Here is a 24,307-nt window from a genome sequence, read left to right as displayed (position 1 = left end):
AAGATCCTGTTCGTGTTATGCCTGCTACACTGAATCCACTTGAAACCCATTCATATACAGGTAGTCCTCAACTTACAACAGTTCATTTAGTGACTGTTTGAAGTTACAACAACACTGAAAAAAGTGACTTATGACCACTTTTCACAGTCACGTAATCAAAATGTGGAAGCTTGGCAACTAACTCATTATTTTTTTTAATGACGCTTGCAGTGTCCTGGGGCCATGTGATCACCTTTTGTGACCTTCCGACAAGCAAAGACAAGGGGGAAGCCAGATCCACTTAACAACCGTGTTACTGATTTAACAACTGCAGTGATTTCACTTAACGACTGTGGTGAGAAAGGTCGTAAAGCGGGGCAAAACTCACTTAACAAATATCTCACTTAGCCACAGAAATTTTGGGCTCAATTGTGTTCATAAGTCGAGGACTACCTGCATATGGGGGAGTACAGATACAGAGGATAAAATGAAAGGTCATTATGACTCTCTTTGTATTCTTATAGAAAGTAGAAAATTCCCTTTTGTCAGAGGTCATTATTCTACCTTGCTCTCCTTCCTATTTGGGATCCACTTTGAAACCACAGATTAAAAGAGAAGCGGAATGTTCAGAAACTGATTGTAATAACACATTATTAGCAAATAATTTTCAAACTGCATTTGACAAAAACTCAAACTGCCACCCTTTCATTAAGGTACAATTCTAACAAGCCTGCATGCTGAAACAATGTCCATCTCTGGCATTTAAAAAGAAAATATAAGAGCAGGAAGATTTAAAAGCTGCAATGATTGAAGATGTTTCTGTCGGATACGTCCATTTTCTTTGTCCCTACTGCCGGTCACTATTGAAATGACACTTAAGCCTTGTTTTTAAACACCCAGCATTTGAGCAGTTCACTGCAAGAATGAATGTTACACTGGTAATTGGGACACCCATTCCAAATTCAAGTCCTCTGAAAACACAATTGAAACTTGTCAAAGAAGTTTAGTAGAATAGTTCAGTATTTCTCAACCTTGGCAGTTTGAAGGTGTATAGACTTTAATTCCCAGAATTTCTCAGACACAGCTGTCTGGGGAATTCTGGGAATCAAAGCCCTCACATCTTCAAACTGCCAGGGCTGAGAAACACTGGAAAACTTAACATACAAATGATATGAAGGACATTCTCTGAATTTTCAACTGTTTATTCAGGGAAATCTAAACTAATAGATTTCTAACTTTACACATGCCCTGGTCTCTAGAAACAGTTTTAAGGCCTCTATTTCCTTTTTATAGGGTTTTCCAGAGAATATCATTTATGATTAGTGCAGTTAAGTGCATGTACACAACTTTGCAAAATGTAACTAACTTTAACAATACATGTTAACAAACAATTCAGCCTGTTTTTTGTAGTTATTTTATTTCTTCAAAATCTATCCCTCCTTTCATTCTAGATCTCTCAGTGATTCATATAGTGCTCTGTTGTCCAATTTGGTCAGCAAGGAATGTTTAATTCATTCAGCTTCCATGGCTGAAATAAACTTGGTTCTGAGTCTCTGAGGTACTCATGCAACAACTTAACACTGTGTTATACTGGCTGTTTGCTCCATACATCATATTAAGACTACATAGCACTTCGTATTTGATTTGCAAAAGGTGCTTTGGAGCATGCAGAAGCCCAAACATGCCTGTAGTATGCAACATCTTAAGAGTAACTATGTCTAACATTTCTCAAAGTATAGCTCGGTTATTTACAAAAGCACACCATTGCTTTGGCTACCAAACATCTGTGCATGTTACATAAAATGCTTTCTCACAAGATAACCAGTGAGACGAAGTCACAGAGCTAGATTTGGAGAGAAGCCATTCAAACCCTTTATTGTTGTTGTTGTTGTTGTTGTTGTTGTTGTTGTTGTTGTTATACACACCAACTGCTATGGATGTAGGCATATATTGCAGGATCAGTTACTGGCTGGGTCATCTCACCCTGAATTTCCTAAAGCAAGCCCTAATGTCTTATTCCGGGTAAAACACATAAATGCAGCAGCTATTGGCCTACTGGTTAAAGCACCAGGCTAGAAAGTGCAGGAGACTGTGAGTTCAAGTCCCAGCTTAGCCCTGAAAGCCATCTGGATGACTTTGGGCCCATCACTCTTTCTCAGACCAACCCACCTCACAGGGTTGCTGTTGTGAGGAAAATAGGAGGAGGAAGGTATGTTGGATATGTTTCTCGCCTTGAGTTATTTGTAAAAAAAAACATAAATAAAATAAACCATAACTTATGCAGTAAATGCAATACCTGGGTTTAAAAACTATGACTAAACTGGGCAAAATAGCAGTCACTGTTGGAATATTTTTTTACAAAAAGCTCACACAGAATCAGGGTTGGAAGGGATCATGTCAGCTACGGGGTCAAGTCTCGCATTTAGTAAAGATAAAGGTAAAGGTTCCCCCACACATGCGTGCTAGTCATTTCCAACTCTAGGGGCCGGTGCTCATCTCCATTTCAAAGCCGAAGAGCCAGCGCTTGTCCGAGGACATCTCCGTGGTCATGTGGCCGGCATGACTGGACGCCAAAGGCGCACGGAACGCTGTTACCTTCCCACCGTAGTGGTCCCTATTTTTCTACTTGCATTTTTTTTATGTGCTTTCGAACTGCTAGGTTGGCAGAAGCTGGGACGAGTAACAGGCGCTCACTCTGTTACGCGGCTCTCAGGATTCAACCCGCCAAACTGCCGACCTTCTGATCGACAAGCTCAGCGTCCTAACCCACTGAGCCACCGCGTCCCTTCTTCGCATTTAGTACATGAATGCAAACTAAAGCATCCCAGACTGACATCTGTGTAGCCTCCACTTGGCCATCCATGTCCACTAAAAAGAAACTGCTCCTTTTGAGTCAATTATTCCATTGCTAAACTACTCTGTGAGGGTCATCCTACTTACTGATGAGTCTGTACTGGGCTAGATCTTCTCTTTTTCACCCCTCCAGTTCATGGGGGAAAGGGTGACTTGAAATATCAATGGACCGCTGCTGCAAAAGCAAATACATTCTTAAAACCGCCTGCGTTGGCTCTCAAAGAAGATAAGCGGGACTCAAAGAAGCTCTACTAACGTTTTATCACTTGACCAAGATACTTTTTTTTTTAGTGTTAAGCAGTAAGAAATCACTGTGTATCTGAATGGAAGTGCTCTTATTTGATCTGACAGTTTATTGTGCCCTCTTTCCAAGACAATAATATGCATTGCCGGAATAATCTGAAACCCAATATGATACACTCTTTTTTAAAAAATGAACTACATCCAGTTGTTCTGGATATCAATGAACTGTACTCCAAAATAAGTCTTTCAGTGTAGTTTTAAGAAACTTTCTGCTACCCATATTACTATTTTTTTATTCGTTTTCTTGATGTCAAAAGAAATCTATCAGAGAGCTACCTGCAGAAAAACTCCATATAAGAAATCATGTCCAGCGTTAAGTACAGTACCTGGGTGATATTAATCTGACCTCAGAGTATTTTCTCCCTAACCCTGATTAAATTAGAGGCAGGCTGCTCTTAACCTATAAATTCTCATTTCCCTCTGTCACTAATATGAAACAGGGTTCCCGGAATCAAGAGACAGGAACAGGAAGACTTTTAAGGCACCTTTTGTGGATTGCTGTGTTTGCTTCCACGCAGATTCTAATATATTAAAGAATGTTGCCCCTTGGTAATCAAGCATTCAGGAAAGGAAAAGGGGAAAAAGAGAAATTCTCTCATTAAATGGAGTTGCAGGTATCTAGGTATCACTGTGACAAATATGAATTTCAAAATAACTATGTTAAGACACAGAATGAGATTTAAAAAGATACCTTAAGATGGGAGGAACTACGCGTCATTGTGGGGAGGGGGGAGAATTTCCGTAACTTGCCCAGAATATCGTGGTGTTTTTTTTTTTTCAAACAATACCTGTTTTGACAACTGATGCACCATTTCAACAGTGGCAAAAGGACAGGTCAAAATTTGTGTGGTGGGAGAAAGCTTGTGTTTTAAGTTAAATATAAGGCATTGCATGATGCAAAGGAAAAAGAAGGGTTGGGTTTCCCCGATGTGAAATTGTATTTTACAACTTGCTGTTTTGTTTGGATGAAAGGATGGGTGTTGGTTAGAAATAGAAAGCTTTGGGAGTTAGAAGGACATGACCTGAGATTTGGGTGGCACAATCAAAGTTTAATGTACATTTTAAAAATCATTATGTTAGACGTGCCACATTGAGAATATGGAATAGATATAAACCCAGGTTCTGCCCGAAAAACACCTTTATGGCTAACTTATTGTGAGGTACTAGAATTTTGTCAAGGGAATGTAAAATAAAAACAAGAGAAAAACTAGTGGCACAAGAATGTACCGTAGTTGTCAATAATTCTCTAATTTACGATTATTAGGATTTAAAGCAGGCAAAGAATTTATGGTTTTGTGTTTGTAAGACTGAGTCTGAATCATGAATAAGAACATGTCATTGCTAAAATGTATAAACTTTTATTAAAATTTGAAACAGAAGAACAAGTGAAACTATTATGGTAAAGTGGGCCAAACATTTCGGTTATAATATACAAATGGAACAATGGGAAAATATGCAGCTGAAAGGATTGAAATTATGTTAAAAATCTTAAAGGGAATATTTATAAAAATTTATTTATTTATTTTATTAATTTAATTTGTATACCGCCCTTCTCCCGAAGGACTGATGTACCATTTGTATATGACACCAGAGAAATTGTCTAGACTAGAATTTATAAAGGTGCTTCAAATTTACATTGGAAATGTGAAGAACAGGGCAGGCTATTTTAACATGTTTCGTGGATGTGTAAAAAGGCAAGAAAATTCAGGGTGCAAATAAATACACTGATTCAGAGAATTTTAAAGTTTAATATACAATCAAAACTAGCAGTTTTTCCTTTGGATGGATGGACAAACAGTTGAAAAAAAAGTTATAGAACTTTACTTTTGTACACGATAACTGCAGCGAGATTATTACAGGCACAGAGATAGGAAGGTTCAGCCTTATGGAAGAGTGATTGGTGAAGAGATGGAACTTTCTGAGATAGCCAAATTGTCTTCTTTCACCAGAGAAAATATTTACATTTGCTGCTGAGAGGAAACCCTCGTAGACTTTTTTGTATAAACAGAATAAAATAAACTTATGATTTATGGTTTTGATGATTAGCCCGGATAGATTATAGAAAGAAGAAAGTTATCTTGTAACCATAACGTAAGAGGTAAATTTATAATTATGGAATGGCTAAAAAGATGATGGGAAGCGATTTCTTTGTATCCTTTTTTCTTTCTTTTTTCTTTTCCCTTTTTTTTGCCCCTTTACCAGAATAACAGTGTTGGAAGAGGCCTTGAAGGTCTTCTTGTCCAACCCCCTGCTCAGGCAGGAAATCCTAAAGGGATAGGCCACCTTGGCTTTTTTCTGACTCGTGGACTTCAACTCCCAGAATTCCTGAGCCAGCCATGCTGAGGGGAAAGGGAGAGGTTTCCAAGCTGAGCCATGCTGGCTCAGGAATTCTGGGAGTTGAAGTCCACAAGTTATAAGAGAGCGAAGGTTGCCTATCCCTGAGGTAATGCTTAACTAATACACTGAAATGCCCTAGACCAGGGGTAGGCAACCTTGGCTCTTTTATGACTCGTGGACTTCAACTCCCAGAATTCCTGAGCCAGCCGTGCTGAGGGGAAAGGGAGAAGTTTCCAAGCTGAGCCATGCTGGCTGAGGAATTCTGGGAGTTGAAGTCCACGAGTTATAAAAGAGCGAAGGTTGCCTATCCCTGAGGTAATGCTTAACTAATACACTGAAATGCCCAAGACCAGGGGTAGGCAACCTTGGCTCTTTTATGACTCGTGGACTTCAACTCCCAGAATTCCTGAGCCAGCCACACTGAGGGGAAAGGGAAAGGTTTCCAAGCTGAGCCATGCCGGCTCAGGAATTCTGGGAGTTGAAGTCCACGAGTCATAAAAGAGCCATGGTTGCCTACCCTTGCTATCCAGTCTCTTCTTAAAAACCTCCAGTACTGGAGTACCCACAATTTCTGGAGGCAAGTTGTTCCACTGATTAACTGTTCTAACAACTGTTCTTGCACTTTTAGCTTTCTCTTTCATTTTGATACTTTTCTTTTTCTTACTTTATATTACTTTATATTTATTTTTAATTTTCTTTTTAAAACATTTTTAATAAAAATGATATCTAAAGGAAAACGGGAGACAATAGTTAACCTGATTTATTTATTTATTTTTATTTTTATTCCATTTATATCCCGCCCTTCTCCGAAGACTCAGGGCGGCTTACAAGCTTAGCAGTAGCCTTCATTCTATGTATATGCCTGCTTATTAGGGCTTTCATACACCCCCCAAGCGGCATTATTACAAAGTCAGCTTAATTGCCCCCAACAATCTGGGTCCTCATTTTATCTACCTCGGAAGGATGGAAGGCTGAGTCAACCTTGAGCCTGGTGGGACTCGAAACTGCACTAATTGCAGGCAGCTGGTATTACTTAAGGAGGCATTAGCCCACTGCTCCACCAAGGCTCTTTGTGGAAAGTACAGCAACCAAGAAATAATAGGTAACACTAAATCCTCTCTAGACTTAAATGTCAAACTGAGGAACTATTTCATACTCTATAACTGCCTATCAGCTTTTGAACATTCTTAGGCCTTCTTTGCTTAAGACAAAAAAGAGAGTACAATATAAGCCATCAGTAACATAGGAAAGTTGCTGCCGGTAACGACTTCCCATCGCCCGGTGCGCTCACACAGAGAGGGCCTCCTCAGGGTGCCATCGGCTAGACAATGTCGGCTGGCGACCCCCAGGGGGAGGGCCTTCTCTGTGGGAGCGCCAGCCCTATGGAATCAGCTCCCCACTGAGCTTCGGATGGCCCCGGATCTCCGGTCCTTTCGCCGTGGCCTCAAAACTTTCCTTTTTCATCAGGCTGACCTGGACTGACAGGGATTTTAATAATGTTTTTAATTTAATTTTAACTTAATTTTAACTTTTCTACTGGGGCTATTAATTTAATTTCCTTTTAACTTTTGTATTATTGTATTTTATTGTTGTTAGCCGCCCTGAGTCCTTCGGGAGATAGGGCGGCATATAAGTCGAAAGAAAGAAAGAAAGAAAGAAAGAAAGAAAGAAAGAAAGAAAGAAAGAAAGAAAGAAAGAAAGAAAGAAAGAAAGAAAGAAAGAAAGAAAGAAAGAAAGAAAGAAAGAAAGAAAGAAAGAAAGAGTTTATTTAATTTCTCAGGAAAATACCAGAACTGTAGTGAGTATGTAAAAATAACCACACTGCAAAATAAAAAAACACCACATAAACACAAAAACGGGTTGACCTTTTAAAACCTTGTTCATGACACAATAACACCTACATAAAACTATCACAAGTTCTTGATTGTAACAAAACAGAGAATATGTACCCAAGTTCTTCTGGTCTCATATATTTAATTTAATTTTAATTTAATAATATTTCTATACCGCCCTTCTCCCGAAGGACTCAGGGCGGTGAACAGGGCAAGAATAAAATACAAAATTACAAAAGTTAAAACAATATTAAATACATGCCCATATTAAAATACATCTTAAAAAACCCAGTAAAAACAATAACAAACCCCCCCAATCCCCTCATCAGGCCAGGCCAGCTTGTTCAAAAAAGTATGTTTTTAGCTCGCGGCGAAAGGAGCGAAGGTCCTTAGCTTTCCTTGCCATCTTGAGCATTTAAAAAAAACTTGGGAGTTTTGGTTTGATAATTTAATTGGGTTAGTAACAACAAGCAGAAAGGTGGAGCTGTCAAAATCTATGAATGATCTAATGAAAAGTCTGCACCTTGGTTAGCATGTCTCAGGTTGTGAACAGTCGCAATAACAGACAGTTCTCTTATTTTTCTCCCCAAAGATGGAATATTCACAAACAATCATCCTTTGTTTAGAACCGAGAGATATTTGCAATATCTAGGAGTCATTCATGTCATTCAACTAAACTTTTTCTGACTTGTCAACCACTAAACAACTAGAAGTTTATAAGACCAGGCATCTAATCTCTTTGGAGAGCTTGACTTGAGCGCAAAATATAAAAACAAACAAGGTAAGAAGACAGGGGGTTTTAGTAACAAACTTTTCCTTTTGGAAGAAAAGTTTACCCTTTTTAACCTATATGTTAAAAATATACTCATAGTTAGGAACATTTAGGTAATGTCATGCTTTACACAAATATTTAAGAAAAAAGTACAGTTGAACAAGCAGCTCCTGAATGAAATGTTAGGAACAAAAAGAACATAGAAGAGAAGAAAGAGGTCAAAAAAATAAATGCAGGAAATGAATGCACACAATTGCAGAGACAGTCAAGCATACAGTTTACGTACTGCACAACACCACAATGTACTTAGAATTCTAAAAATCTGGAATTACAAAGGATCTCAGAGGTCTTCTAGTCCAGCTGTCTGCCCAAGACAGGAATAATTTAATCATTATTTTTTATTAAGGCAAGTATTGTTGAATTCACCTATGCTATTGCTAACCACAATAACTGGGGTTAACAGAATAACACAGTTGGAAGGTACCTTGGAAGTCTTCTAATCCAACACCCAACTCAAGCAGGAAACCCTATACTGTACTATTTCAGACAAATGGCTGTCCAATCTCTTCTTAAAAACCTCCAGTGATGGAACACGCACAACTTCCGGAGGCAAGTTGTACCACTGATTAATTGTTCTGTCAAGAAATTTCTCCTTATTTCTAGGTTGCTTCTCTCCTTGATAAGCTTCCGTCCATTGCTTCTTGTCCTGCCTTCAGGTGTTTTGGAGAATAGGTTGACCCCTATTCTTTGTGGCAGCCCCTTAGATATTGGAACACTGCTACCATGTACACCTCTAGTCCTTCTTTTCATTAAACCAGCAACCGTTCTTCATATGTTGTAGCCTCTAGCCCAGGGGTCCCCAACCCCCGGTCTATGGACCAGTACCAGGCTGCGGCATGCCAGCAACCGGTCTGCACAAACAAGGAAAGCCCCATCCACAGGATGCAGGCAGCACACAAAACCATGCACTCTCTGGTGCGTGGAAAAACCTTTCTCCATGGAACCGGTCCCTGGTGCTCAAAGGGTTGGAGACCTCTGCTCTAGCCCCCTAATCATCTCTGTTGCTCTTCTCTGCACTCTTTCTAGAGCAGGCAGGTCAAACTCGCGACGTCACGCAACATCACACAACATTTTCCCCATTGCCGGCAATGGAGTGGGCGCGGTTTCGGCGTGATGCATCCGCCCGCGGGCCGGCAGTTTGACATGCCTGTTCTAGAGGCTCAACATCCTTTTTTGTATCGTGGCAACCAAAACTGGATGTAGTATTCCAAGTGTGGTCTTACCAAGGCATTATAAAGTGTTATATAAAGGTTTATGTAATAAACTAAACCTCAACCAACCAAACCACTTTCAGGCATTAGGGAAGATATGTAAGACTATTTTTGTACAAACGACATTAGGCAACCATGTTCTCCTGACGTTCTCCATCATTGCACACTAGCATGTCATTTAAGCCAATTTTCATTCATAAGAGTTTTAACACAAGAGAAATCTATGGTCCAAATAGGAATTCATAAATTCATCCATGGGTGAACATTGCACATGAAACTGAAAACCTAATATAACTATGAAGTCAGCCACAGGACGTCCTGTTTCTCTCCCTGTGCATCATTATAATTAAATTAGGCTGGAGAATGGCAACATTGGAAAATACCAGGGAATTGTAAGGAATAAAGGCTAAATGATTGAATGTTTCAAACCCTACTTTCATAAAAATATGAATAAGTGGAATAAACACCTAAGATCAGTACTAACCAAAAGGTGAACCAGGTAAACCAAGAAGCAGTTTTCTTTGAGACTCAGCAGCATCCTATTAACATCATTATCCCTGAATAAAGTACAGGTAATCCTCGACTTAACAACAGTTTATTTAGTGACCATTTGAAGTTTCAATGGGTATTGAGAAAAGGGACTTATGGCCATTTTTCACACTTATGACCACTGCAGCACCCCTGTGGTCATGTGACCAAAATTCAGCCACTTGACAATTGGCATGTATTTATGAAAGTTTCAGCGTCCCGGGATCATCTTTTGCAACCTACTGACAAGCAAAGTCAATGGGGAAGCCAGATTCCCTTGACAACTATGCTACTAATTTAACAACTACAGTGATTCACTTAACAACTGCGGCAAGAAAGGTCGCAAAATGAGGCAAAACTCACTTAACTGTCTCACTTAGCCACAGAAATATTGGGCTCAATGGTAATCGTAAAATGAAGATTACCTGTATTCTAATGCTTCAGAGCCCAATCCTTCAGAACTTTTGCTATAAGGATGCCTAAGAAGAAATGCCTTTCCTTTGGAGAGCACACAACTGTCAGTAGTTGAATTAATGAGCTAAAGTCCCTAAACCTAGTGTACTCTCAAAACAGAATGAGGATATACAAGGATACTTCACCACAGATCCAAAAGTAATGAAATTAGGCTTTTTTCTGGAAAAGGAACTGGAATGCTGCTGTGTGCCCTCAAATATCCTGCAGCTTTGCATTTACCAAAACTTAAAGAATCACCAACTTACTTCCTACCAACAGCAGAATTATATACACTTCATAAAAGGCAGCACAGCAGCCCCAAACACATTAATTCACATCCTCCAAAATAAAGGATGTCATAGAAGGAGAGGGAAATAATGCCAAAATCTGACAAATGAAATGCAAACTGTCTAAAACAACTCACCTAGCCTCCATGCTATGAAAAAAGATATCAAAAGACAAAGAGACAGGCAGCCTATTCAGCTGGATCCCACCAAAAGCAAAATCCACCATTAATCATTTCCAAGATATTATCAGCCGCTTCCATCAGCCCCATTATCTTTCACTGTTTTGTTTTAAGGTGAAGAATATTCATGTCAAAAGAATGAACCTGGGCAAAGTGGAACAAGGTGACCAGAATTTTTTAATGAAATTGTAGGTAGGTAGGTAGGTAGGTAGGTAGGTAGGTAGGTAGATAGATAGATAGATAGATGATTGATAGATAGATAGATAGATAGATAGATAGATAGATAGATAGATAGATAGATAAAAAAATTATGTCATTTTTTATTCAATTAAGTACTTTCAACGGCATTTTACTTGCATTTTAAACTTATCCTTTATCTTAGATTACAACAGAATAATTTCATTACAAGATGGACAGCAAACAAATAAATAAAAATAAAATCAAGAGAGTTATGTAATACATTAAAATGCAATAAAATCCCATGAAAAAAGTTAAATCATATGATTACAAACAGAATCAGTTTGAAATTGGGTGGCATCTACTGTAAATTGAATTAAATAAATTATTTAGGGAATCTGTTATGATGTAGTCTAGTATCTCAGCCTAAAAAAATACATATTTTATCGTTGATGGGGTATTATTCTGCAAACCTATTTACTCTCCAAAGGAGAATAATTCCACAGAAACATCACACACAAAAAACCTGTCTTCCTCCACATGTTAAATAAACTCAAGTAAATCACTGCATAATAAGCAAAACATCTGCCACAGAATGTTAAAATCTAACTAGATAGTAACCTAGTTCACACGCTCGTTTGTTTAGCTCTGGTTCAACAAGCCGCAATTTACCACAGGCACAGAACATATTAAAAATGTAAACCATGGTGATTAAACCAAGACTGCACGTGCACAATGTATATAAAGTTAGACTGAACAAGCCACATTAGTGCAGTGAGCAAACACAGTCTAGATAACCTAGCCATAAACTGTTTAGGGTCTTATAAACCAATAACAACATAGGAAAATGGCACTGAGGTAAAAGTTTGGCTATAGACCCATCATACATATGGTAAGGAGACCTACTGAGCAATTTAACTGCAGCATTCTGCACTAATTACAGAGGGTTAGCTAGCAGTAATTTGGGAAGGAGGGAGGTACAAAGCTCCAATCAGTGTCACATATTTTTTTTTTAAAATCCCAATAAATGTTCAGGGTTGAGTAAATTTTGAATCTTATTTTGAACCCTGGAGATTTTCAGTAACATTCTTCCTCATCTCTTCCTCATTTCTAAGGACTTGCACCATTTGGGGCATGAAAGCTTTTACTCCAACTTGTTTGTCTTGGTCAGATTAGTTGTAAAAGGTAAAGGTAAAGGTTCCCCCACACATGCGTGCTAGTCGTTTCCAACTCTAGGGGCCGGTGCTCATCTCCGTTTCAAAGCCGAAGAGCCAGCGCTTGTCCGAGGACATCTCCGTGGTCATGTGGCCGGCATGACTAGACGCCAAAGGCGCACAGAACGCTGTTAGTTGTATAAAGGTAAAGGTAAAGGTTCCCCCGCACATGTGTGCTAGTCGTTTCCGACTCTAGGGGCCGGTGCTCATCTCCGTTTCAAAGCCGAAGAGCCAGCGCTTGTCCGAGGACGTCTCCGTGGTCATGTGGCCGGCATGACTAGACGCCAAAGGCGCACGGAACACTGTTACCTTAGTTGTATAGCCCATCTATTAAACTACAGGTAGTCCTCAACTTCCAACAGTTCATTTAGTGACACTGAAAAAAAGGGACTTGTGACCATTTTTCACACTTCTGACTGTTGCAGCATCCCTGTGGTCAGGTGATGAAAATTCAGACTCTTGGCAACTGACTCATATTTATGACGTGTCCCAGAGCCTTGTGATCACCTTTTGTGACCCTCTGACAAGCAAAGTTAATGGGGAAGCCAGATTCACTTCACAATCATGTTGCTAACTTAATAACTGCAGTGATTCACTTAACAACTGTGGCAAGAAAGGTCGTAAAATGATCGTAAAACTCACTTAACAAATGTCTCGCTTAGCGACAGAAATGTTTGGCTCAATTGGGGTCATAAGTCGAGAACTACTGGTACGCAAATGAGCTGAACAATGTTCTGCAATCTGCATCATGCTCCGGATTTTCTAAATTCCATAGTGGAGGCACTTCACATTATAAAACTTGATCACAATTGATGTCTTCACTATATATAATATGCATATTAGCTCAGTGAGGAGGCCCTACAAGAAACATTTCAGTTAAGAATTTAGGCTTGCTAAACTGCTATGCACCCTCCATCACTGAAGGTTCTTGTGCAAGTGTCACTCAGAGTAACTTTTTTCAGTTTTTCTTAAACGATATCATTTCTTTTCAGGTGCCAAAACACAAAAGTACATTCCTCTGTATTGTACCCCAAATATCCCTCAATCTGACATCGTTACAATTTCTTTCAACTATATCCAGTTAAGACAGAATCAGGTGCTAATGTTGCACTCTAGACCAGGGGTAAGCAACCTTGGCTCTTTTATGACTCGTGGACTTCAACTCCCAGAATTCCTGAGCCAGCTGGAGTACACAAAAACATTTCTGCTATGACATTCTGCCTTTTGCATGCAGTACAAGAGATGCAACTTAAAGAGATGCCCCTTATCCAATTCTCTGCATGTTTACTGAAGTGAGTGCAACAGAGCTTCCGGCAAAGACCTTAATTTTCCTCTTGGAAAGAAGTTTTGATACTTTGCCATGATCACAAATCCAAATGTTCTATACCAGCGGTCCCCAGCCTTTTTGACACCAAGGTCCGATTTCGTAGAAATAATTTTTCCATGGAGTGGGGGGGGGAGGAGAGGAGGCAAGGAAGGAGGAGCACACAACCTAGATCCTGCGCATGTGCAGTTTTGCTCACTCACTGCTCACCTCCAGCTGTGCGGTCCAGTTCCTAACAGGGGTTGAGGACCTCTGTTCTAGAGAGTAAACCACCCACTGGGTCACATTTAAGGCACATGTTTGAAAGCTAGCAACTTTTTAAATGGGGGGGGGACCTTTCATTTTACAAAAAGGGTACTAGTGGTCCTTTGTAACTGTCATTTCCGTGACAGTTTCTTCAAGAAGACCAAACTCACTGGAGCATCATTTTGTATTTCAATAGGCAACACGCGGTGCAGGAAGATTTTAACAATGGAAGTGTCCAAAGCTTTCTGAATGTGTAAAAAGCTAGCTAGGTAACTTGTTACAATTTGCAAGGTACTCAGAGATCATCAGAAAAGCAATGTAAAATCCTTAACTTCTTATATGATATGCCTATCAGTCTAAGCATAGATCAAGGTAGATAAGAGTATAGTTCAAGACAAATACTATTTTTGCTATTTAAAGCCCTTCAAAGAAGCACATTAAAACATACGCCTTGCAAATAAAACATCTTACACTCAACTACTCCACGGACACTCAAACTAAGTTAAAACTAAGTGGTCTAAGGATCTGGGAATGCATTCACATCCTTGCCATCATCTTTCTAGAATTCAAAAGATATTTCTCAAAATGTGAGAAAGTTGCCTATGTAACACTCAATACGAAATATTTTTTTTTTAAAAAAATCTCAAGTTACTAAATCTGAAGTTTAGATTTATATTGCCTTCGTCATTACATGGAAGCAATGACATTCATGCCATCCAATTAGGTTTGGACTCAGAAACTCCCGCCTATGTTATCCTGGTCTTCAAACATGATCTTAGCGACTGCATGTGCTATACAGCATTACACAAAATGAGGTGATGTGAGGACAGAATGTAATTGGAATGTTACTGTAGACATGTCATATAGTCCCTGATAATTTTCAACTGACAGAAATTTTTTCCAGAGTAGCAAAATGTGCTTGCTCTTTGCTGCTTCTGTGGCAACAGCAGCAAGCTAAAACAGAGAAGTATGAAGACTAGACACATCCTAGGACAGCTCATCTTCTCTGAATATATTAACATAACATTTCATTTTATACTAGGTTTGCTACTTTGATCACGCATGGAGAAAGCTATCATGCCATGCATTCGCTTAAAAGATTTAAGCCAATGTGCACTTGAAAACCTAAATTCTGTAGATGTCATATGCCCCTTTGAAAAAAACCATCAATATGATTTGCAGTTGTGGAGCTGCTAGGTACTGTTAGAAACTGAACAATCTCAGCTTTCACTTCTTAACAAACTTGCACTTCTAGTCCTCACCCATGCTTACACATCTAAAGAGAAAATCAACAGACCAAAGATATTGGAGAAAAGCTCAGAACCTAGTCTCTTTTCTTCAAAAATAGTCTAAAAACTGAGTCCAATTTAAAAATGCTGTCAAATCAACACAAGATCTCTCGTTAGTTCTTGTACTACAGGTAGTCCTCGACTTACAACAGTTTTATTTAGTAACCATTCCAAGTTACGCTGAAAAAAGTGACTTATGACCATTTTTCACACTGATGACTGTTGCAGCAGCCCTATGGTCATAGGATTTACGTTTGGATGCTTGACAACTGGTTCATATATTATGATGGTTGCAGTGTCCCAGGGTCATGTGATCCTCTTCTGCGACCTCCTGACCAGCAAAAAAGTCAACGGGGAAGCCAGATTCACTTAACAACTATGCAGCTAATTTAACAACTGCAGCGATTCACTTAACAAACGTGGCAAGAAAAGTCAGAAAATTGGCTTAAAACTCAACTTAGCAAATTTCTCACTTAGCAGAGTAAGTTCTGGGCTCAACTGCGGTCGTAAGTCGAGGGCTGCCTATGCTATCTACTTCACAAACAACAACTGCAGGACAAAAGGCAGCCCCAAAGACATCCCGTCCCACAGGCTATCCGACCGTGCTTATACGCAGAATTCCCAAACGCTTTTAGTTAAGGAGAGAGATCCCGATGCAGGTCTAGAGCAAAATAGGAATTTCTCTCCAGTCTTTTCTTACCTGGTGGCAATTGAAAGTTCTGAATATTTGTTGGATTCTGAGAAGGCTGAGGCAGACGAGGTGCTAAAACAGTGGGAGTCAAAGTTGCCCTGATTCCACCGGTGGTTGCAGTCGCAGTCCTGGGCAGGCTCTGTGCCACTGTATTGGCAGCACCCTTAGCCAGGCCTGTGGGAGTCCCTGGAGGTGCAGGAGGTACTCCACTAGGATTAGGAGCTACGTTGGGCAGGCCAGCTTGCATAGTTTGCCCAATGATCATGTTACCCCCTGTAGTACTAGGCTGGCCAGCTGCAGCCAGAGTTTGCTGTTGGGTGACTGCTTGCACGATAGTTTTAGGAGACTCCGCTTTGATGACCTGTGTGGTGGGTGCAGCAGCTGATACCCCAGAGCCTGGCTGGCTGTTCACGAGAGAGGTCTGCAGAGACACCCCTGAACCAACCGTGGCAGCTGCAACAGCTGCAGTCGGGAAACCTCCCACGTTGATGGTTGAATTGATCACAGTACTGCTCCCATTTTGGGTGGCGGCAGCCAATGAGGGTCCTGCCGCGTGAATGGGCGGCCTTACCAATGCTACCGTTGGCCCCCCGGCCCCCATATTGGGGGGCTGTTGTGAAGAGATCACTGTAGGTGAAGGTGAAGAGGCAGAGGACACTCCAGCGCCAAGGAAAGAAGTCTGGATGACAGTACTTGAAGCAGATGGCAAGACAGCATTCACGGTGTTGACTTTTCCAAGATTTCCAGGTCCATTGTTAACGAGAGGGGCAACAGCAGGGACCACGGTAGGATTTGCTGTTATGGGAGTGGCCGAGAAAGAAGCATGGGAATTCATCACCACGTTACTTCCATTCAAAGTCTGCACTGCAGTGGTCCCAATTTTACCATTCCTGGTAGATAAAGCTGTCGCCATGGTACTGATTACCACTGATTTGCCCTGATTGAGGGTCCCTGGGGTAATAGCAGCTTCAGAGCCACCTTGGACAGTTGCAGTGGTGCTGCTGCTAGTCGTAGTGGTCCCATCCAACGTAGAGCCCTGGGACCTGGCATTATGATTGATAACACTCCCTTGCACTCCACCAGTTCCTGCAAATAAAACAAAATTTCATTACAATATAAAAGGTGAGAAAGTAAACAAAAGATTCTGAGGCTCAATAAGTCCAGCACGAACTATCTTGCCTGTGTGTCAATCCATCCCCAGTATTGAAACAACTACTGCAAAAGGGGGAAAAAATCTTATGATAAGAGTTAAGAGTTTGCTACTGTTCCCTCTCTACTGATAGTTACAACACTCTTCCATGAACGGCTAAGTAGTCACACCAACAAATACAAATTGCATTGACGTGCAGCAAAAAACTAAGTTTTAAGTTTCCCCCTTTCCCCTCTTCGGATGTTTATAACTCTACATTAAATGACATTTTACTGCAAGTCTGCTCATGCAACTGTATCAGATTGGTGAAAAATTAGCAAGGGGGGGGAGAGACAGGAAAAAGGGAAAAAAAATGAAAACCCCATGGTCTCTAACCCTTCTGTTTCATCTCCTTATCTTCTGAAAAAGTGGGGCTGAAGTAGTAGAGAAGTGACATAAGTAAAAAGGTTGCAAAGGTAGTGTAGGGGACGTCATCCTCTCTCTTAAAATCATTAAATCCTGCTGTTCAATTGCCCTGCTTTCAAAAGAAAACAAATACAAGCAAAAAGGGGGGTTGTGTTTTTTTCCTTGATGTCCCCAGAAAGCAAATATCCCTACCAAAGCCTGCCAGTGTCACTTAAATCAGCCCTGTCTCCGCAGGCTCTGCATTTAGTAAACACAAATAGAAGGACTGAAGTCAGAAACACGGGGTCACAGAAATCAGGACTAAGGGAAGGTTATTTCTCTGAAACCCCACCCCTTTCGTTAACCTGGTGTCATGACAAGCAACAGCGTCCTTGTAATATTCGAGCAACTGGAAACGTGTGTGTGTGTGGGGGGGAGATTATATACATAGGAATATACCTGGAATTGTGCTGGGATAAATGGATCAGCATTGCCTTCGCTTTCTTTAAAAGGCCGCCTTTGCATGTACGGACTGGAGTTAGCATACTCCTTCAGAGTGCACCGTCTTTTTACAAGGGGGGGAAAACATTTACAAATGGACTGTCATTCTTCCAGTCCCACAGGCAAGCAGAGGTTGTGCTACGACTCTCTGCATAGCCCAGCCTGGCATATTATTTCAAGAAAAGCAAAAGGTTTGGGGGGGGGGGGGGCATAACCCCCTACAACCACAGGAGGAGGAGCAGTTAAGCGGTTGCCGTATTTGCAAAGAGATCTATACAAAAGGGGTTCCTGATCCTCAGGTCCCCCCATCACTTCCTCTTCCCAGGGGAAGCTGCTGCTGCTGCTGCTGCTGCTGCTGTGATTAATAACATTTCTTCTCTCAGCCCCCCCCCACCCTCCCCAATGCACTTCAGGCAGGGAGGGCAAAGAATTGGGGAATATCGAAATGGATAAGGAGGGCAGGGAGCACCATTTCTGATTCCAGGCTCCAGGAACGCGCGGGAGAAAGGTGGCACAGAAGTCCAAAGGTAAGGTCTCTCTTCCTTCCTCGTCCTCAGGAGCCCCCCAAAACACTCCAGAGGGGGGGGGAGACAAGAGAGATGACAGAATTAAGAGCAGATAGTGAGCCGAGGAGGGGAAACCCCCCCCAGCAAAGGAAGAGGGCTCCTCTTTCCCTAAAGGACCCCCAGACACGCAGTCCCTGACCACAACACTCAACCCCCCCACCCCCCCCACCCCCATCTGCTCCTGGCTCTTAGGTGCAGCAGAGGCAGGAGGGAGACCCGTCCCGGCCCAAAATAGGGTGTTAGGGAGGTGGGGGGGGTTGGCATTTGAGGAAGGCCTCCCTCTCTTCGCCGCCTCCCCCTCCCCAACTCCATGCCACCCCCTGGCACCCTCCAGTTGCTGCCCCCACCAGGGGAAGGGGGGCAGGGGAGAAAGAAAGGGAGCCAGCCCGGGGGGGTGGGGGGAAGGCCCCCGTTCCTGAGGGAGAAGGGCAAGAAGAAGAAGAAGAAGAGGAGGAGGAGGCAACCCACCCACCCACCCCCGCCCCGGCTTGCCTCGCCAGGTTACCTGGCTTGGTGATCTCCGGGCCACTGAGTCCCATCTTGGCGGCGGCGACGGCGACGGCGGCGGCGGTGGTGCTGCTGGTGCTGCTGCTGCCGGTGGTGCGGCTGCCGGGGTTCTCTGTTTGGACATTAGCATTGCCTCCTACTCCTCCTCCTCCTCCTCCTCCTCCTGGGCTAGGGCTAGGGCTGTTGCTGCCGCTGCTGCCGCTGCTCACAACATGGTTCCCCAGCAGCCCCCCGGCGACCCTGAGGGGCTCCTGCGCCTTGTGGTGCGGGTGGTGGTGGCCCGAGGCCGCCAGCTGTGACTCCAGGGAGCCTACCAGGTCGCTCACCACCTTCTCATCCACCTCAGCGTTTAGGAAAACCTCATCCAGCAGATCCGAGCCCGCCGCCATCTTTTTTCGGAGGGTTCCTGGCGAGCGGCTCCCTCCCGCCCGCCGCCCCCCCCTTTCACTCCTCCCTCTGCCCTCCTCCTCCTCCGCCCTCCTCCTGCTCTCCCCCCCGCCTCACTCACTCATTTTACACATAAGCTGGTCTCCCCTCCCGCCTCGGCCTCCGCCACGGAGCATGCGCGACGAAAACTCCGCGCGAGCGGGCTGGGGAAGCGGTGGGGGGGGTGGGGGCGTCGAGGCGTCACCTCAGCGGCCCGAGAGGGATTCCGTCGGTTCCTGATTGGCCGGCGACCGCCTATAAATAGCGAGGCAAATGGCTGCGAGCGCTCAGACAGGGAACGGGCGTCGAGGGCCCGGCTGCGGCCTAGCGAGAAGGGCCGGCCGCCGAAAGTCGGGCCGGCCGCGCGCGCCGGGTGCCGGCCGAGGAGACGATGAGGGGAAGTGGAGGCGGCGCTACGGGTGGTGGCGGCCGCCGACGCCTCGGGGCTGGCCGCGACCGTCGCTGTCGTCCTTTGTCTGGCGAAGCCCAAAATGGCTGCATGCTCCGCGGCGGCGGCTGAGGCGCCTCTCGCCAGCGCGCCTGGGGCTCCCTGGCCGGCTCGAGCCTGAAGGATGCCCCGCACCTGTGCCAGCTTATGAAAACAACCCGGCCTCTCTGGACGGGGAGGCTGGCGCGGAGCGCGGGGCCTGCCTGGTGCACGGACAAGGCCGGCCGCGTCCCGCCGTGTCGACCCTAGCGGGCGTTCCCCGCCGGCCCGTTCGTGGCCAGCCGAACCTCGCCGAAAAAAGACCCGCGTCCTCTCGCTGACCGGCCTCGGGACGCGGGTCAACCTCTTGCCGCGCCCTTGAGCCCGGCCTGAGCGCGCCTCCGCATTGGCGGACGGCTAAGCCAGGCTTTCCTCCGCCTCGCCTCCACACTTGTGCCAAAGTTTGGGTGGCCGGTTTGGCTGGACAATGGCCCGCGCACCCCGAATCCCCCTTGCTCACCCCACCCCTTGACACTATGGCGCTGCCTTGTCACCCCCCCCCCAAAAAACAGCCCCTTTTTCTGTCCCCCACAAAGGAAAAGCTGCTGCCGTTTCGACGGAGCTGCGGGTGTCAAAACAGCGTCCTCTCCCGCCTTTCCTTTTCAAGCTGGACTACTTCCTTCTTTTCCGTCAAGCATCGCTTACGCGTCCAACCGCCTTTTTTATTTATGGCATCTACATACTTGCACACTTCAGGGACTAGTTGCGAGCAGCTGAAAATGCGTATCGCAGCCATGTCTTCCTACCTTCTCTGTCACGGGCAGTCAAAAATAGATTCCGTGGTGCAAAGATAAGATACAGCTGCTTATAGGTTTTATTTTAAGGAGAAGCCAAAGTAGACGTCCTGAGAAGTATCAGCCAAAAGGAAGGGAGGGACCATCTCTTTCTGCCTGTAATATTTTTTTCCCCCTTCAAATTGTTTACTTTGATTTCCTCAGTTTCTTGCATGTAGCCTTTCTCTGCTAGTGTCAACCTGATTTTTTTCAGGGATCCCTTTTCTTGAATAAAACCATCTGCAAAAACATGCTTTTTTAAAAAAAAAAAGGTTATGTTCTAAAATTGTTTATTCTGGTCCTCGCTGTCTCCTCCCTTTCCAGACAATAATGCAAAATCAATACTTCACTATGTCAGATCAATTGAAAAATAGATCGTTCAGCAGACCCTTTGTATTCCATCCCCCTTCTTTTCTGTTTTATAAGAACAAAATTGAAAAACATTTTGAATTGTATAATCACTATCACCCTTGCAGAGATACCTTATGTTTCTTTTGCCCTTTATTAATTATTTCTGTCTTTTAATCTGCCTCATCCTGAGGATTCATATTTGATGGCAATACTTTATAATTTATGCTCCTAGTAAGACTTTTAAACTGGTCAAATTAGAAGGGAAGTAAACATCTGTTTAAATTGATGTTTTACTTTAAAAATCAGTGTAAAGCGGGGTTTTTTTAATTTATGGAATATTAAACTCTTGAAGGAGTCAAATGAGTCTCATTGCTAAGACAAAAGGATGGACTTTTCTTGTTTTATTCTTAAAAAGTATCAATAAGATCAAGATTTGCTGTTCGTGACACTGCACAGCCAGGGTTGTAAAGGTCTAGTTGGCAACTGGAGAGGTTAGTGCTCCTTGCAGGAAATATATTAACTGTGTTTTTTTTAATTAAAATGTGGCTAAGAATAATGATATGCAGAAGATACCACTCTAATGGCAGAAAGTGAAGAAGAACTAAAGAGCCTCTTGTTGCAGGTGAAGAAGGAGAGTGCAAAAGTTGGGTTGAAACTTAACATTAAGAAAACCAAGATCATGGCATCCAGCCCTCTCAATTCCTGGCAAATAGACAGGGAAGAAATGGAGGTAGTGACAGGTTTTATTTTCCTGGGCTCCAAGATCACCGCAAATGGGGACTGTAGCCAAGAAATTAAAAGACGCTTGCTCCTCGGGAGGAAAGCCATAGCAAATCTAGACAGCACACTAAAAAGCAGAAACATCACCCTGTCAACAAAAGTGCGTATAGTCAAGGCTATGGTCTTCCCAGTTGCAATATATGGCAGTGAAAGTTGGACCATAAGAAAGGCTGAGCGCCAAAGAATTGAGGCCTTTGAACTATGGTGCTGGAGAAGACTCCTGCGAGTCCCTTGGACTGCAAGGGGATCAAACCGGTCAGTCCTAGAGGAGATCAACCCTGACTGCTCTTTAGAAGGCCAGATCCTGAAGCTGAAACACAAATACTTTGGCCACCTAATGAGAAGGAAGGACTCACTGGAGTCCTCACTGCCTAATGCTGGGAAAGGTTGAACGCAAGAGAAGAAGGAGACGACAGAGAATGAGGTGGCTGGATGGAGTCACTGAAGCTGTAGGTGTGTGCTTAAATGGACTCCAGAAAATGGTAGAGGACAGGAAGGCCTGGAGGAACATTCTCCATGGGGTCGCAATGGGTTGGACACGACTTCACAGCTAACAACAACAAGAATAATGAGCACATTGTATACAAGGGAGCTGCTCATTGTACTGTTGTGTTGCTTTTGTCAATTTTGTAGATAAAGGGAGCTAGCAATGGTATACTGTACATTTCAGGTAGCGTTTCTTACTTTGGGACTTTAAAATGTATGGACTCTGAGAATTCTCCAGCCAGAGAGCAAGAATAGCAACATAGAATATCTCCCAGGTACCATGAAATGACGTTGAATACATGGGATGCAAAGTACGCCAACCTATCAGAACTAATGGGTCAGCAGAAACTGCCCTGGAAGAAGACAGTGTTATAAATGTCCTGTGCTTTACAAATATTTACCTGCAACTAGAATTGCACCAGGAGGCCCACTAGTAACCTGCAACTTAAGTAACAGAAGAGTTAATGTGTGTACCACGACTCATCCTTGGTTTATGACCACAATTGAGCTCAAAATTTCTGTTGCTCAGTGAGACATTTGTTAAGTGAGTTTTGCCCCATTTTACGGCCTTTTTGCCACAGTTGTTTAGTAATGTGGCTATTAAGCGAATCTGGCTTCCCGTTGACTTTGCTTGTCAGAAGGTCACAAAAGTTGATCGCATGACCCTAGGGCACTGCAATTGTTATAAATATGAGTCAGTTGCCAAGTGTCTGAATTTTGATCATGTGACCATGGGGATGCTGTGACGGTTATGAGTGTGAAACTTGTAAATCACTCTCTTCAATGCTGTTGTAACTTCATATTGGTCACTAAATTAAGTCAAGCACTACCTGTAATGCACATGTTGCTGCATTCTGGACTTGTTCTAGCTTTTGAGTTTTCTTCAAGGGCAGCTTCGTGTGGAGCACGATATAGTAATTATACACAAGTGACTAAGGTATGAATGGCCATGAGAAGTTCCTCCTGATCTGGGAAATTAACCTACAAGATGAATACCACTTTACAATACCTTGGTAAGGCCACACTTGAAATACTGCATCCAGTTTGGTCACCACGATGTAAAACAGATATTGAGACTCTAGAAAGAGTACAGAGAAGAGCAACAAAGATGATTAGGGGACTGGAGGCTAAAACGTATAAGGAACGGTTGCTGGAGTTGGGTATGTCTAATGAAGAGAAGGACGAGGGGGGACATGATAGCAGTGTTCCAATATCTCAGGGGCTGCCACAAAAAAGAGGGAGTCAAGCTCTTCTGCAAAGCACCTAAAGGCAGGACAAGAAGCAACGGATAGCAACTAACCAAAGAGAAAAGCAACGTAGAACCAAGGAGAAATTTCCTGAGAATGAGAACAATTGATCAGTGGAACAACCTGCCTCCAGAAGTTGTGAATGCTCCAACACTGGAAATTTTTAAGAAGAGACTAGACAGCCATTTTTCTGAAATGTTATAAGGTTTCCTGCTGAGCAGGGGGTTGGACTAGATCAGGGGTGTCAAACTCAATTTCATTGAGGGCTGCATCAGCATTGCAGTTGCCCTCGGGGCCAGGTGGGTATGGCCAGAGTGGGCGTGGCCTACTGGGTGCTCGTGGCTAGAGTGCATATGGCCTACTGGGTGCTCGTGGCCAGCTCTACATCGTTTGCATCAAGCGTGCCTATGGGGGCCCCGGGCAGGAGTGGGACAGATCTGTGGGTCTCTGGCAGAAGGAGGGTCTCTGGGCCAGGGCCAAGGCAGTAGGGGCCGTTCCCTCACTGTTTCCAGGATGGCTTCACGGGCCACATGAAACCACTTCGCGGGCCAGATCCGGCCCCCGGGCCTTGTGTTTGACATGTCTGGACTAGATGACCTGCAAGGTCCCTTCCAACTTTATTATTATTATCTGTGCAAAGGCTGTTCTAGTCACAGTTGCAATTTGTTCCTCAAGTAGAAGCTGCAAGTCCAGGAGAACCCTCAAACTGAATCCAGGTTGACTTTCTGAATCTCTAAGGTGCGTCAATGTAATTTTTGAAACATCATGAAGTGGGGGAGAGTGCCATTGACATCTTTCAAGATTTGACTTTATATTTTAGTCAACACAAAGATTTGCATGTGGTCTCCCATACAAATAATACCAGGGCTATTTCAGCTTAGCTTTCTAGAAGAGCCAAGATGGACTAGGTGCTT

General features: G+C 43.3%; 1 protein-coding gene across 1 annotated transcript in view; it reads right to left on the bottom strand.

Annotated features, from left to right (window-relative positions):
• TAF4 (TATA-box binding protein associated factor 4) overlaps nt 1–19,232 on the bottom strand; it is a gene marked incomplete at its 5' end in the record, with an annotated part of 84,237 nt that extends 65,005 nt beyond the window's left edge. The window contains 2 exon segments of the mRNA XM_083360833.1: nt 15,745–16,821; nt 18,842–19,232. Of these exon segments, the coding sequence (XP_083216959.1) occupies nt 15,745–16,821; nt 18,842–19,232 (1,468 nt within the window).
• Between the last annotated feature and the right edge of the window lie 5,075 nt (nt 19,233–24,307).

Source organism: Vipera ursinii, assembly GCF_947247035.1.
Source record: "Vipera ursinii genome assembly, chromosome: 3".
Lineage (NCBI taxonomy): Eukaryota > Metazoa > Chordata > Lepidosauria > Squamata > Viperidae > Vipera > Vipera ursinii.
Note: the sequence above shows the minus strand (reverse complement) of the source record. Positions and strands in the feature narration are given on the sequence as shown.